Below are 15,763 nucleotides of genomic sequence, written 5' to 3' on the forward strand. Positions count from 1 at the left end.
TGCATTTTTTGTGGTTGTATAATTCAAATGGTACATGTTTGTGTTTTTACTAGGGATGGGTGAGTACCGATACCAAGTATTGGTGTCGGGCCAATAATTGGCCTTATTTGAAGGTATTGCAAACTGGTGAAGATATTGGTATCAACCGCCTTCTCGTGGCCGTTCAACTGGGGCTGGACGATTATTCGAAACGTAATCGTGATTTTAGCTTCTCTCGATCTTTAAAAGACTATATCCATCCATCCATCCATTATCTCCCGCTTATCCGAAGTCGGGTCGCGGAGGCAGCAGCTTCAGCAGGGAAGCCCAGACTTCCCTCTCCCCAGCAACATCCTCCAGCTCTTCCGGAAGGATCCCAAGGCGTTCCCAGGCAAGCCGGGAGACATAGTCTCTCCAGCGTGTTCTGGGTCGTCCTCGGGGTCTCCTGCCGGTGGGACATGCCCGGAACACCTCACCAGGGAGGCGTCCAGGAGGCATCCTAATCAGATGCCCGAGCCACCTCAACTGGCTCCTCTCGATGCGGAGGAGCAGCGGCTCGACTCTGAGTCCCTCCGGGATGGCCGAACTTCTCACCCTATCTCTAAGGGAGAGCCCGGACACCCTGCGAAGGAAACCCATTTCGGCCGCTTGTATCCGAGATCTTGTTCTTTCGGTCATGACCCACAGCTCATGACCATAGGTGAGAGTAGGAACGTAGATCGACCGGTAAATTGAGAGCTTCGCCTTTCGGCTAAGCTCCTTCTTCACCACGACAGACCGATACAGGGTCCGCATCACAGCAGACGCTGCACCGATCCGCCTGTCGATCTCCCGTTCCATCTTACCCCCACTCGTGAACAAGACCCCAAGATACTTGAACTCCTCCACTTGGGGCAGAATCTCATCCCCGACCCGGAGAGGGCACGCCACCCTTTTCCGACTGAGGACCATGGTCTCAGATTTGGAGGTGCTGATCTTCATTCCGACCGTTTCACACTCGGCTGCGAACCGCTCCAGCGAGAGTTGGAGATCGCGGCTTGAAGAAGCCAACAGTACCACATCATCTGCAAAAAGCAGAGATGCAATACTGAGGCCACCAAACCGGACCCCCTCGACACCTCGGCTGCGCCTAGAAATTCTGTCCATAAAGGTTATGAACAGAATCGGTGACAAAGGGCAGCCTTGGCGGAGTCCAACCCCCACAGGAAACGAATCCGACTTGCTGCCGGCAATTCGGACCAAACTCTGGCATCGGTGGTACAGGGACCGGACAGCCCTTATCAGGGGGATCGGTACCCCCGTACTCCCGAAGCACCCCCCACAGAACTCCCCGAGGGACACGGTCGAACGCCTTCTCCAAGTCCACAAAACACATGTAGACCGGTTGGGCAAACTCCCATGCACCCTCGAGGACCCTGCCGAGGGTGTAGAGCTGGTCCACTGTTCCACGGCCAGGACGAAAACCACATTGCTCCTCCTGAATCCGGGATTCGACCTTCCGACGGACCCTCCTCTCCAGCACCCCTGAATAGACCTTGCCGGGGAGGCTGAGGAGTGTGATCCCTCTGTAATTGGAGCACACCCTCCGGTCCCCCTTCTTAAAAAGGGGGACCACCACCCCGGTCTGCCAATCCAGAGGCACTGTCCCCGATGTCCACGCGATGTTGAAGAGACGTGTCAACCATGACAGCCCCTCAACATCCAGAGCCTTTATGAACTCCGGGCGGATCTCATCCACCCCCGGGGCTTTGCCACCGAGGAGCTTTTTGACTATCTCGGTTACTTCAACCCCAGAGATAGGAGAGCCCACCTCAGAGTCTCCAGGCTCTGCTTCCTCAGTGGAAGGCGTGTCGGTGGAATTGAGGAGGTCTTCGAAGTACTCTCCCCACCGACCCACAACGTCCCGAGTTGAGGTCAGCAGCACCCCATCTCCACTATAAACAGTGTTAATGGTGCACTGCTTCCCCCTCCTGAGACGCCGGATGGTGGACCAGAATTTCCTCGAAGCCATCCGGAAGTCATTTTCCATGGCCTCCCCGAACTCCTCCCACACCCGGGTTTTTGCCTCAGCAACCGCCAGAGCTGCATTCCGCTTGGCCAGCCGGTACCCGTCAGTTGCCTCCGGGGTCCCGCAGGCCAAAAAGGCCCGATAGGACTCCTTCTTCAGCTGGACAGCATCCCTTACCGCTGGTGTCCACCAGCGGGTTCGGGGATTGCCGCCACGACAGGCACCGACCACCTTGCGGCCACAGCTCCGATCGGCCGCCTCAACAATGGAGGCACGAAACATGGTCCACTCGGACTCGATGTCCCCCGCCTCCCCCGGGACGTGGGAAAAGTTCTGCCGGAGGTGGGAGTTGAAACTCCTTCTGACAGGGGATTCTGAAAGACGTTCCCAGCAAACCCTCACAATACGTTTGGGTCTGCCAGGTCGGACCGGCATTTTCCCCCACCATCGGAGCCAACTCACCACCAGATGGTGATCAGTTGACAGCTCCGCCCCTCTCTTCACCCGAGTGTCCAAAACATGCGGCCGCAAGTCCGATGATACGACTACAAAGTCGATCATCGAACTGCGGCCTAGGGTATCCTGGTGCCAAGTGCACATATGGACACCCTTATGCTTGAACATGGTGTTCGTTATGGACAATCCGTGATGAGCACAGAAGTCCAGTAACCGAACACCGCTCGGGTTCAGATCGGGGGGGCCGTTCCTCCCAATCACACCTCTCCAGGTCTCACTGTCATTGCCCACGTGAGCATTGAAGTCCCCCAGCAGAACGATGGAGTCCCCAGGTGGAGCGCCCTCCAGCACACCCTCCAAGGACTCCAAAAAGGGTGGGTACTCTGCGCTGCCGTTTGGTGCATAAGCACAAACAACAGTCAGGACCCGTCCCCCCACCCTCAGGCGGAGGGAGGCTACCCTCTCGTCCACCGGGGTAAACCCCAATGTACAGGCGCCAAGCCGGGGGGCAATAAGTATGCCCACACCTGCTCGGCGCCTCTCACCCTGGGCAACTCCAGAGTGGAAGAGTGTCCAACCCCTCTCGAGAGGACTGGGACCAGAACCCAAGCTGTGCGTGGAGGTGAGCCCGACTATATCTAATCGGAACCTCTCAGCCTCACACACCAGCTCAGGCTCCTTCCCTGCCAGAGAGGTGACATTCCATGTCCCAAGAGCTAGTTTTTGCCGCCGGGGATCGGACCGCCAAGGTCCCCGTCTTCCGCCGCCGCCCAGCTCACACGGCACCCGACCCCTTTGGCCCCTCCCACCAGTGGTGAGCCCATGGGAAGGGGGACCCACGTGTCCTTTTCGGGCTGAGCCCGGCCGGGCCCCATGGGTGCAGGCCCGGCCACCAGGCGCTCGCCATCGAGCCCCACCTCCAGGCCTGGCTCCAGAAGGGGGCCCCGGTGACCCGCGTCCGGGCGAGGGAAAACGTGGTCCGTTAATTTTACTCATCATAAGGGGTCATTTTGAGCTGTGCTTAGTCTGGTCCCTCACCTAGGACCTGTTTGCCATGGGTGACCCTACCAGGGGCATAAAGCCCCAGACAACGTAGCTCCTAGGATCATTGGGGCGCGCAAACCCCTCCACCACGATAAGGTGACGGCTCACGGGGGGTAAAAGACTATAATCGAAGAAAAACTATTAATGCACAGAATTTTGCGGTGCATTTTACAAGTTCACGATGTGATCGTATCCTGAAAGCACCATATTGCTTGCGTAGCAAGCATGTAGCATATCGTCGCTGTCGTGTGAAAAACACTTACTTCCATTTTATTTTCATTTTCTTATTTTGACATGAATCACGTTTCCGCGTCACAGACATCGCATTAAAGTGAAAATTAAAAAAGTTTCCAAAATTGGAGATTAGTGTTTTTCGCAGGACAGCGACGATATGTGATTCTGCATCTTTTAAGCTGTTTAATGACACACCAGTTGTTGTTTACTGTAAAACTAAACAAAGGGAATCATTCCACACATTGTATATTTAAGTACAAAACATGCTTCGTTTTTAAAACATCGGTCGTGCTAATGATGAAGTCAATGGAGGAGCCCATTGACATGCTAACGGGAAAATAGCGTTGACTTCGGTCCTGTTATTCCTTCAGAAAACAAATATTCACACACAAACGTTTTGGAAACACATACACAGATAACACTACTACCCAAAGGCACAAATTTGTCCCAATCTGTGAAAAATGAGTTCAATCGCAACTTTGTTCTGGTCTCATTCTAAGTGTGTACTCTATGCATGTTACAGCACCACACTGCGTGTAAGAGGCAAACACACGCAAGAACAGCCGGTATTTGTTTTACTTTATTTTTTTTAAATTGCCATTATTTTTAGTATATTCTTATTTTACTTTCTTCCAAATTGATTTTCTCATCCTTTCAATCTGCATTGAACATTGAGTTTTCATGGATTCAAGAAATTTTCCTTTTTTTTTTAATTCAAGTAGATACAGTGGGTACGGAAAGTATTCAGACCCCTTGAAATGTTTCACTTTCTTTGTCATTGCAGCCATTTGCCAAAATAAAAAAAAGTGACTCGAAAGACTACCGGAGGTTTTAGAGAGTTGTCTCACGAGGGGCTTCAGGCTTTAATGGGTTAAATGCATATTTAAAGAATAAATGTTCAATTGATCTGAATGCAAACTCTAAAATAAGTAAAGAACATTTTATTCTTACAGTCAACGTCAATCAAAATGATTACTTTCACACCATAGCAAGCAAACTGGCTGAGAAGTCATGGTTTCAAAATGTATACACACAGTGGGTACAGAAAGTAATCAGACCCCTTGAAATTCTTCACTTTCTGTGTCATTGTGGCCATTTGCCAAAATCTAAAAAGTTCATTTTATTTCTCATTAATGTACATGCAGATACATTGTCAACCCATGTTGACAGAAAAAAAAACAGAAATGTAGAAATATTTGCAAATTTATGAAAAAAGAAAAACTGAAATATCATACAGTCATAAGTATTCAGACCCTGTGCTCAGTATTGAGTAGAAGCACCCTTTTGAGCTAGTGCAGCCATGAGTCTTCTTGGGAATGATACAAGTTTTTCACACCTGGATTTGGGGATCCTGCCATTCTTCCTTGCAGATCATCTCCAGTTCTGTCAGGTTGGATTGTGAATGTAGGTGGACAGACATTTTCAAGTCTCTCCAGAGATGCTCAATCGAGTTTATATATATATATATATCTGGGCTAATCAAGAACGGTCACAGAGTTGTTCTGAAGCCACTCCTTTGTTATTTTAACTGTGTGCTTTCAGTCATTGTCCTGTTGAAAGGTGAACCTTCGGCCCAGTCTGAGGTCCAGAGCACTCTGGAAGAGGTTTTCCTCCAGGATGTCTCTGTACTTGGCCGCATTCATCTTTCCTTCAAGTTCAACCAACCGTCCTGTCCCTGCAGGAGAAAAACACCCCCACAACATGATGCTGCCCACCACCGCGTTTCATTGTATTGGGCAGGTGATGAGCAGTGCCTGGTTTCTCCACACATACCGCTTAGGAATAACACCAAAAAGTTCAATCTTGGTATCATCAGACCAGAGAATCTTATTTCTCATCGTCTGGGAGTCTTTCGTGTATTTTTAGGCAAAGTATGCAGGCTTTCGTGTGTCTTGCACTGAGAAGAGGCTTCCGTCCGGCTCAGCCATGAATCCCCGACTGGTGGAAGGCTGCAGTGATAGTTGCCTTTGTTCTCCCATCTCTCTACTGCATCTCTGGAGCTCAGCCACAGTGATCTTTGAGTTGAGAATCTTTACCTCTCTCACCAAGGCTCTTCTCCCATGATTGCTCAGTTTGGCTGGACGGCCAGGTCGAGGAAGAGTTGTGGTCTTCCCAAACTTCTTCCACTTGAGGATTATGGAGGCTAGTGTGCTCTTAGGAACCTTGAGTGCTGCAGAAATTCTTTTATAACCTTGGCCAGATCTCTGCCTTGCCACAATATCTGTCTCTGATCTCCTTGGCAGTTCCTTTGACCTCATGTTTCTCATTTGCTCTGACATGCACTGTCGGCTGTAAGGTCTTATATAGACAGGTGTGTGCCTTTCCTAATCAAGTTCAATCAGTTTAATTAAACAGAGCTGGACTCCAATAAAAGGAGCAAAACCATCTCAAGGAAGATCAGAAGAAATAGACAGCATGAGTTAAATATTTAATATAAAATATGTTGTGAATACTTATGACCATATACAGTATTTCAGTTCTTTTTTAATAAATTTGCAAAAATTTCTACATTTCTGATTTGTTTCTGTCAAGATGGGGTCCTGAGTGTACATTAATGAGAAATAAAATTAACTTTTTTGATTTTGGTAAATGGCTGCAATGACACAGAAAGTGAAACATTTCAAGGGGTCTGAATACTTTCCGTATCCACTTTAAATAGCAACTCCACCTTTTTGACAGTGATCACAAAGAAATGACCCATCAATAGCAATTTCCTTGTTAGAAACTGCTGTATGTCGCCAGGTGTCTCATAAAATAATGTAAGGATGTCTGCATGGTTGACTGAATCCAGACTTTGACCACATCTCGTTTTGGAAGCAGATATGGATTAATCTTAGGCCTGTTCTGGCACTGAATTAATCAGGAATGCTTTGGAAGTCCAGTCAATATTCACCACTTCACTTATTTTATAAAACCAATCTATTTTTTTTTCAGTAAAAACGTAATAAACAGCACAAGCATGGTCAATATTCAAATGAGTTTTCAATATTTACCCCCAAAAACTACATACACAACTAGTGACCACAGGGCAATGCCATTATTTTTTTTTACCAAACAAGCAAATAAATTAAACTCCCCCCGCCACTCTCAAACACACATAGGGTACAGTTGCAGCCCAAATCCAGAAGCAGGGATTGGATTGGAACAGAATGGCTACTTGTGCACTTCTTAATACTTTTGAACTACTAAATGAATAAAATATATTTCAAAATACAGTACTGAAAAGGCCTTTACAGAGGCCACACAGATTTCTGACAGGGTTAGAGCAACCCCTACTCCCGATGTAGCGCTATGCCTGCCCCATGGCTCTCTTCTTCAGGCATAAAAGCTTTCCCCTGTGTTTTTTCCCCACTTATATTTCTGGTCAGTCAATCATCAATTCATCAACTCATACCTCAACTCATGCTCTCAAATTGGCTGTTGTTACCTTTATTCTTAGAAAACCTGGTCTTAACCCTGACACCATGAGCAATAGCGGGCGCATCTCTAACCTCGCCTTTCTGTCTAAAATTGTGGAATGGACTGTCATCACCCAGCTAATAACCTGCCTCACCTCAATCACCTTGTACAGTGGTCCTAAAAAAGATCATAAATTCATTAATATAAACAATTATAGCTCTTCAACTACCAATACAATATAGACAGCTTGACTTAAATTTCCAAGTTACAGTAGTCTTATGAATATTGTCAGCTCAAAATTCATCTTGAAATGAGATCCGAATATGGTGCCCTCCAAAATTATTGATACCCCTAATTAAGATGTGTTGAAAACCTTAAAAAAAAGAATAATAATTATTTTATGGAGGGCAGTGTAATTGTAATTTAGTTTTGTTAAAAATAATCTGTATAATCAATTAGTGTAGTGGTATGGAAAGTAAACATTATTAGATCTTGATTACTGTAACTATGATTAACTATAAAAATGCTAATTCAGTGAATTTTTAATGGAGGGCCACAACTATAGTAACTAGCTCACATGAGTAGTTTATTCTCAGGATAAATTTACGCTATAAATTTTTGTCTGGAACAGTTGTAAATCATTTCGCCCAGCCTGGTTTATGGTGCACTTTATTTTAAAAGCTATTTTTCTTTGACTAAAATCACGTTTATTGAGATTATGGAACCAAACAATCCTGTTATAAGGCAATGTACGACGCAATGTAGGTCATGCTGTAACGAAGTCAAGTAAAAAATATTCTTTACAATATTTTTTATGCATCCCTACTAGTCGAAACACGGGATTCTGATTAATACTGCATTTGTGGAATATGAATAAAGCAGCAAAAACGAATCTCCGGTGCAGCCGTTTTGCCACTTGCTGTCGAGTGAAAATGACATCACAGTTGCTCAGGTAACGACCAATCACTGCTCACCTGTTTTCTGAGTTTGGTGATGGGATAATCCCTGCTTCTGTGTTTGTGCTTGCACCCGTACCCCATGTGTGTTTGGGAGGACCGGGAGAGACTTTCATTTATTTGCATGTTTGGTAGAAAAAAAATAAATATGTCATCGCCATGTGGGCTCTTTTTGTTAAATATTATTTGGACAAATTTGTTTAACTGCTTTTACATTGAATATGCATTATGCTGTTACTGAAAAAACAAGAATGACTTTATAAAGTAAGCGAAGTGATTACAATCGCTTCTGGGAATTAACGTTCTCCCCATGGTGCAATGGTTTCTCCGAGTATGAGTTTCTTAGCCTCATTGACAATCCAGCTTTGAGAAAAAGAAAATGTTTTATTACAAATTTTAAAATGAGTTTTTTAAAAATATTTGTTTTAAAGTCTTGAGTGCGAAACTCTAAAGTCTTCACGTAGTCTTAAAATGTTGCTGCTGTAAATTGTGGGTAATATCTTTTCCTAAAGGTTGGTCAGGAGTAACCTATGCTAAAGGGGGCTTGAAGGTTGCATCCAGGCACCAGGAAAGGAAAGGAAATTTTGTAGGCAAAAAGAAGATTCTGAAGGGGCCCCAAGTCTCTCCAGCACATACTAGGTCATCCCTGGGCTCGCTTCCTTCTAAATGACATTCTAGTTTATTATGTATTTCCGTTAACTTCAGACTGGAGTTGAAAAATTTGCTTTGTATTCTTTGTGCAACACCTCAAATTGTGTCAAACTGCATTTTTGGCTTCTTAATGCTACATTTCTAAATAGTAAACAACAAATTAATCAGGCAATTCTATTACAAGAATAGTTCATACAAAGTGCATTTTATTTAATTTGTTACACAATGAACCATGTGGAAAATACTGTTGCTGGAAAGGGATAAGTATAACAAACATTAAATCAGTTCAAAAATTCTTTTTTTTATTTTTATTTTATTTCTTTAGTTTTAACAGAGAGCAAGTTACAATTCAATTTTCTATAAACCAAAAAACATTCCCTGCTATAAAAACACAAAATAGAATAAAAACTTGCGCATTGGGGTTTTTCATTAATAATAATAATAATAATAATAATAATAATAATTAAACACAGGAAACCCCCCTTTCTTGTATGGATAGAATGAGGTTGCAGATAAAGTCAGGTAGCACTTGCCAACTAGCAGAGCTGGGCAGTCCGTCCCTGGGTCGGACCGGTACCTTCGGCCCGGCTGGATGCCCATTTTTAGGGCGGAGGGATGGTGGGTGACAAATTTTTAAAAATGGCTGGACTAAGCAAGGCCGGAAGTGGATTTTAGTCCGGCCCACTAATCGGCCCTCATGCGTTTGACGTGGTCGCGAGGCGTATAAATTTCATCTCAGCTTAGGCTTCATAATAATTTTTTTTAATATAGGCGGGGGGTCGCGGCCGGAAGTATACCCAGGTCAAAGGTGGAGGGTCGCGGCCGGACCAGCAAAAAAGGGTCAAGTGCCCAGCTCTGCCAACTAGTAACTTTTAACTTGGTTCCAAGAGTTAGGGCGCAGCAGGGGACAGGTCATGCTCCACCACGGCTCTTGTGCGATTGCATATGACAGGGAGCGCGGTCTTGCTAATATGCACCCGGGATGGAACATTGTGACGGGGCTCCAGCATGTTTAATAAACGTTTGAAGCCCGGCTCCTTGACTAAAGCATAGATGGGCGCATAGATGTTGCTGTGTATATGCCAGTAATTACAAATATCGTTGGCTCCGTCTGCTTTCACTTCTCCGGGCTGCTTAAAAGTAGCGGGGATAAGTTGTTGGTGTTGAGCGAGCGTGTTTCTTTTTTCTACCCCCGGTAACTGTACTGGGGTGATGTTAACATGTTTGAAGTGTTACGTGCAACATACCAAACGGAGGCCCAACAACGACGACACACAGTTCTTGTTCGCTCCACCGCTCGCACGCCATCGCTACCGTATGGAAGCCGAAATGTTCCCGGTTGATTATACTACATATACAATACACTATACAAACGGCTGATTTGAATATTGCAGACACCACTAGCTCCATGCTTTCTCCCGCACTCGCCATTTTTCTTCTACATTTGTTTTGATCTATTTCTTCTTAAAAAAACAAATGTGGTGGTCACTTGGTCTCAGGCGTTGACTTTCGAGATGGTTCGGGATGAATACAAAAATCGTTACACCCCTAATTACTACAGCATGCAATTAAGCAGATTATGCTTTGTATACAAGGGTATACATTACATTAATCACCAAAAAAAAAAAAATTTTTTTTTTTCCTCATACATTTTCACATTCAATCTCAGTGTAGCTGACACTACTTCTTCCCCAACAGCTCATTGGGAGAGGGAACCCCTTCCAAGTTACTGGCTCCACCAGAAGTTCCAGCTGGCCTGGGGGCTCAAGCACTGGGAGTTCAGTTATCCTATAAAGTTTGGAATAGGCCCGGCCCACCACAACCAGTTCACCTGCAGAGCCTTTGTGATTTGGACCTGTCAGCGGGCGCCAGTACACCTTGAAGTGCCGTACAAGCTCCATCGGGTATCCCCATTGTAGTGTTGCGTTGAGATACAAGCAGCACGAAGTAGAGCGGGGAGATGCACCAGCACCACGCAGCCACACGATGTCATTGATACAAAAATCCTGAACCATCTCAGGGGCCTCGTGTAGACTATCTATATTGAGGAACTTAGAGCAGAGAAGACGAGAAACAAATAATCAATGTCGACACATTTATTAATGCAAATGTACACTTAAAACTAGAGATAGGGTTTTTTTCAGGGCTGATTCCAATTATTAGTAGTCAATTAGGCCGATAACCAATATTTGGAGCCGATATTCATTTTCAGTAAAAAGGAAAATATTGGCATCAAAAAATAAAACAAATTAAAACTCTTAACTTTGTTGAACATTTTTTGCATAATGTTGATGTTTTTTATTATTATACATTTTTGACACTATGCATCTTTGTTGTAAAATTATAACAAAGTTCAGGGCACTCCCAGGGTCATCAGCATGTCTTCAAACGTTACATGAAGACTTAAACAATTACTCCCTATAGTTTTCGACAGTAAATAATGTTCTCAAAAATGTCAAAAAGACACAAATGTTAAACTTTGACTTATCTTTGTTTTGATTTCAAACAAAACCAAAATGTGCAGAGTGTTCCTAGGGTCAGTAGAATCTTTAATAAAGTTAACTGAAATGTATTATCGGCCAACAGATTTTTAAAAAACTTGTGCCAATTTTGGACATCCCCATGTGACAGTCTTGCCATATTCACTATTGTAGGTTCAACTCTCTACATATTTGCATAACTGTTGTTGGTCACTATTCCACAACACTGGACACTTGAAAGCATTGGAAGATTCTGTATCATTTGCATATTCGTCATTATATCATAAATATGGACATTCCGTAACAGTTGGCAACTTTGTGGCAAGCCCCCTCTTTGTCCATCTTTAATACTAGTCTTAAAGCACATCTTTTTATACTTTGGCTTTCGGCTCAACATGAAACTTGGCATTCTTTAAGTGTTTTATTGTGTTTACTGTTTTTAGATTAATATATTGATTTAACTGTCTTTATTTTTATATGTCTGATTTTTTGATTAAGTACAGCACTTAGTATGCCTCTGCGATTGTTTTTAAAGTGCTAAATCCCAAAATAAAATGCAGTACAATCCCTAAGCAAATTCAAGTAATTAACAGGCATGTCTGGAGGGATTGTGAGTTAGCTGTATTGCCGCTTTTGTTTATGAAACAATTACGTAAATTAGTTCACATCATTGTTACTAGTAGTTACCGGTTGACTTCAATTTTACTAGAATCTTCTGCCTTAGTTTTACCTCTGAAACATATCTGCTCTCTGGACCACTTTCATTGGGCAAAACCTTCCGTTTCTCCATGTGTGCGAGAGCACTGTGAGCAAATGCATGAGGCAGATTTTCTATGCACGCAAGGCTTTCACTGTAGATTGGCTGACTGAATGGGTAACCAATCAAATGGTGCTGTGGGAAGGACAATGTGTGCTAGAATAGGCACAGTAGACAGAGGCGGACAGTGTTTGCATCAGAGCCAAAATAATAAAATAAATAAATAATTTGCCAAATAAATAATTTGATATCTTATCAGATGTCAGATCAAAGAAAAAAGCAGATGTTGGTTTTGCGCCAAAATGGGTGCAACAGTTGGCCAAATTACACTTATCAGACTATATGACTCAAGCAGTGGACATAATGCCAAACTCAAATATTCAAAACTGCTTGCTCAAAAACATATTGAAATTAGGCAAGCTCAAAAAAGATTTTGTTTGCTATGTAATTTCATACTTGGTCAGCCGGGCACAACTATTTGTATAAGCATTTAAAATGTCACTTCTTTAGAATACGTCACCTTGAAGTATATTAGTCCAATGCATTCTTTGTCTCACAAAACACAAGTATGACGTTCTCACCATGATTTCTCCCATTCTGCAGCTGAACGTTGTGTCAAAAGGCTCTCCAACCAGCTGAATGTTAACACAGACTTCTCTCAGAATACAGCCTTGTAGGTCCAATTTAAAATACCTACAAGCATGGGAACAAAGTGACAATTTAGACTTGAATCAAGTTAAATATATAAATATTAAGACTGGGAAAAAATATCGTAGCGCAATGTCAGCGCAATCGTGATACTTTTTATGCAGTACCGATACTTTCGATACCTTATGTTATGTGTTGCGCGTTCTATAGGATACTTTTGGAACATTTGAAGTCCTTAAAGTAGAGCTTTATGAATGGAGTTTTATTTATTGCATTCCTGTGTATCAGGAACAGAACAGTTTATGCACTTTTCAATCGTGACACTTCAATAAATGTCAAATGGCACTTAAGTTAAAACTTTGGAAACACATGCCTCATTTTTTTTTAATATACATTTTTATAGTATTTAAGTATCGCAATACGTATCGGATCGCAACCCATGTATCGGGACCAGGGGGTGGGAGGGCAAGGGGTGGGGCAAAAGATGCCTGTCCGACCTGGCAGACCCACACCTATTTTGAGGGTTTGCTGGAAAATCTCTCAGAATCCCCTGTCACAAAGAGTTTCAACTCCCGCCTCCGGCACAACTTTGCCCACATCCCGGGGGGAGGTGGCGGACATTTGAGTCTGAGTGGACAACGTTCTGTGCCTCCATTGCTGTGGCGGCGGACCGGAGCTGTGGCCGTAAGGTAACCACCTGTTCCTGTCGTGGCGGCAGCCCCTGACCTTGTTGGTAGACACTGGCAGTGAGGGATGCCTTCCAGCTGAAGGGCCTTTTGGGCTTGTCGGACTCCAAAGGCAGCTGATGGCTGCCGGCTAGCCAAATGGAATGCAGCCATGGTGGTCACTGAGGCAAAAACTCAGATGTGGGAGGAGTTCGGCAAGGCAGTGGAGAATAACTTCCGGACGGCTTCCAAGGAATTCTGGTCCACCATTTGGTGTCTCAGTAGGGGGAAGCAGTGCACTGTCAGCACTGTAATGGGGATGGGGTGCTGCTGACCTCAACACGGGACGGTGTGAATCAGTGGAGAGAAGAGCACCTCAATTCCACCGACATGCCTTCCCATGAGGAAGAAGAGTCTGGGGCTTGTTGGGCGGCGCCGTGTGTACTCGGACGTCTACCACGACTCCAAATCCTCTCGGATTGAAACATATTCTACTTTATGGCGCCATCGTTGTGATGTCAGCAAGTGTTTCCAATAGGAGAGGGGCTGGCAAGCGATTTACTGCAATTTTGGCGGATTTATCTACAAGTCGCGGCATGAGGATAATGGAGGAAGCCTTGAAGAATAAAGTGAATTTACTATATTAACACTGAAAGACATCCTGTTTCCTCTTGATTTTCTTTTTTTAAAATGGCGAAGATTGGGCTTTCTTTCTGTAACAATGAAAGATACATTTTTTTTAAACCAGGAGGAAAAGCCTCACTTTTTACTTCCTGGTTGGCCGCTACGTCAGCACTTCCATATATGGGTATACTGTTGCGCGTCTGATAAAGGGCTTGTCCGAGCGCGGCAATGGAACAGATTACATTCGGCAAGCAAGGTACCAGCTACGTGCATCTCACGCATGCACTTTGACGTAAATGAGATGGAGGGAAGAAACATTGAGTAGGGTTGCCTACTAAGTTCACTTTCAAAATGGGAGGGGAAAAAAAAAAAAAAAAATCAGAGCATAACAAAAATATGAAATTGTCTAGAAATTGTGGCTCTAGTTTAAATAAATGAATGCTTTAATGTGATGAGTCATTCTCATTGGAATTAGTATGTTCCCTGTAAAAGAAAGCGAGTCGGTTGAATTTACAGAATACATGTACGTCATGGCGCATGGTCAGGATGCTACCACAGATGATCTGCAGCTAAAGAAAAGTGGTTGAAGAACCCTGTACATGTGCGACATGACTGAATTGTTCAGTGCCGTTCGGGCCTGTCATTTGACGTCCAGTTGACTTTACTCTAACAGTCAAGCTGGGATAAGCTCCAGTTACTGTGACGCTTAAAAAGGACAAGTGGCATTGAAAATGGGTTGCGATGAGCATATAGTTTAAAGAGTGGTTTGAATCTGTCGAGGTTCGACAGAGCAATATTACAGGAGGCCAACCAATCCATTCTTAGCCAGCAAGCAGGTTTAGATCAGGCACTGCAACAGCATTTATACCGGTAGTCGTAGTAGACATTAATAGTTGTTTTACCTGACGGTCCAACCGGTATTATTCCAATTGTCATGTCGATGAGGAAACTGATGAATTAACTCGTGCCCTTCATGGAGTAGAACTGGAGACACACTTGATACTGCAGACAGAAAATTTTATTCATGTTGTGTTAGATAAAATACACCAAGTGTTATGAAAAAGTATTTGCCTTTTTCCTGATATCTGACCTGATGTTTTACATATCACATTTAAATGATTAAAATCATAAAAAAGAATCTCACAAAGACAACCTAATTAAAAAAAAAAACAAGTTTCAAAATTATTTTTTTTTCCTTTTAGAGGAGAAGGAAAATCCAAACAAATTTGGCCCAACTTGAAAAAGTTGTTCCACCTACCAAATGCGTTGTTCCACTCTTGGCAGCAATAAACAATAAACACAACCATTGGTGATAACTGGTGATGAATCTTTTGCATCGCTGTGGAGCTATTTTGGCCCACTGTTTCAAGCCAACGTACTCTTTGCCAGGAAAAATGACTGACTGCTTTTAATGGTCTAAACCAGGGGTCAGCAACCCATGGCTCTTTCATCCTTATGTTGCGACTCTGCATGGCTTCGGAAAAGAAATTATAAGTGTCCGCTTGAAGTGTTGTTCTTATTAAGGCTTCTTATTAAGTCAAAGTTTTAAACTTCTTTCTTCAGACCTTGTGCAAATTCGGTGATCAGCATTCGCCTTCTTCAGAGACGTTTGACAGCACTTGATGTGTCAGGAGGCAGCCGGCCTGCTGTCAGCGACACCAAAACTTCACAGTAACTGAACAAAGTATTTTATTTGTGTGAGTTCTTTTATTTAATTGTAGTTGTTTGATTGTAAGAATATATATATATACATATATATATATATGTGTATATATATATATATGATTGAAATAAAATTTTGAAATAAAAATGATTGAAATAAAATTTTAATCGAGTTAATCACATCCTAAAAATTAATTGAT

At 43.5% G+C, this 15,763-nt stretch overlaps 2 protein-coding genes across 4 annotated transcripts in view; one reads left to right on the forward strand and one right to left on the reverse strand.

The window, feature by feature from the left end:
• The window catches only part of timm29 (translocase of inner mitochondrial membrane 29), a 4,959-nt gene extending 4,955 nt beyond the window's left edge, over positions 1-4 (forward strand). The window contains exon 2 of the mRNA XM_086055728.1: positions 1-4. This exon is cut by the window's left edge and continues 807 nt beyond it. The gene's annotated coding sequence lies outside the window, so the exon portion shown is untranslated.
• Positions 5-8,916: 8,912 nt separating this feature from the next.
• Positions 8,917-15,763, reverse strand: part of engase (endo-beta-N-acetylglucosaminidase) — a 37,188-nt gene continuing 30,341 nt past the window's right edge. For all 3 annotated transcript variants that reach the window (XM_086055380.1, XM_086055379.1, XM_086055382.1), the window contains 3 exons: positions 14,804-14,903; positions 12,546-12,657; positions 8,917-10,778 (listed from right to left, as the gene is read on the reverse strand). In XM_086055380.1, the coding sequence (XP_085911506.1) occupies positions 10,371-10,778; positions 12,546-12,657; positions 14,804-14,903 (620 nt within the window). In that variant the 3' untranslated portion in view covers positions 8,917-10,370. The remainder of the gene's footprint in view (positions 10,779-12,545; positions 12,658-14,803; positions 14,904-15,763) is intronic.

The sequence above is a fragment of the Filicampus tigris genome, chromosome 16, assembly GCF_054856515.1.
Source record: "Filicampus tigris isolate MCC_2025a chromosome 16, RoL_Ftig_1.0, whole genome shotgun sequence".
In the NCBI taxonomy this organism is placed as follows: domain Eukaryota; kingdom Metazoa; phylum Chordata; class Actinopteri; order Syngnathiformes; family Syngnathidae; genus Filicampus; species Filicampus tigris.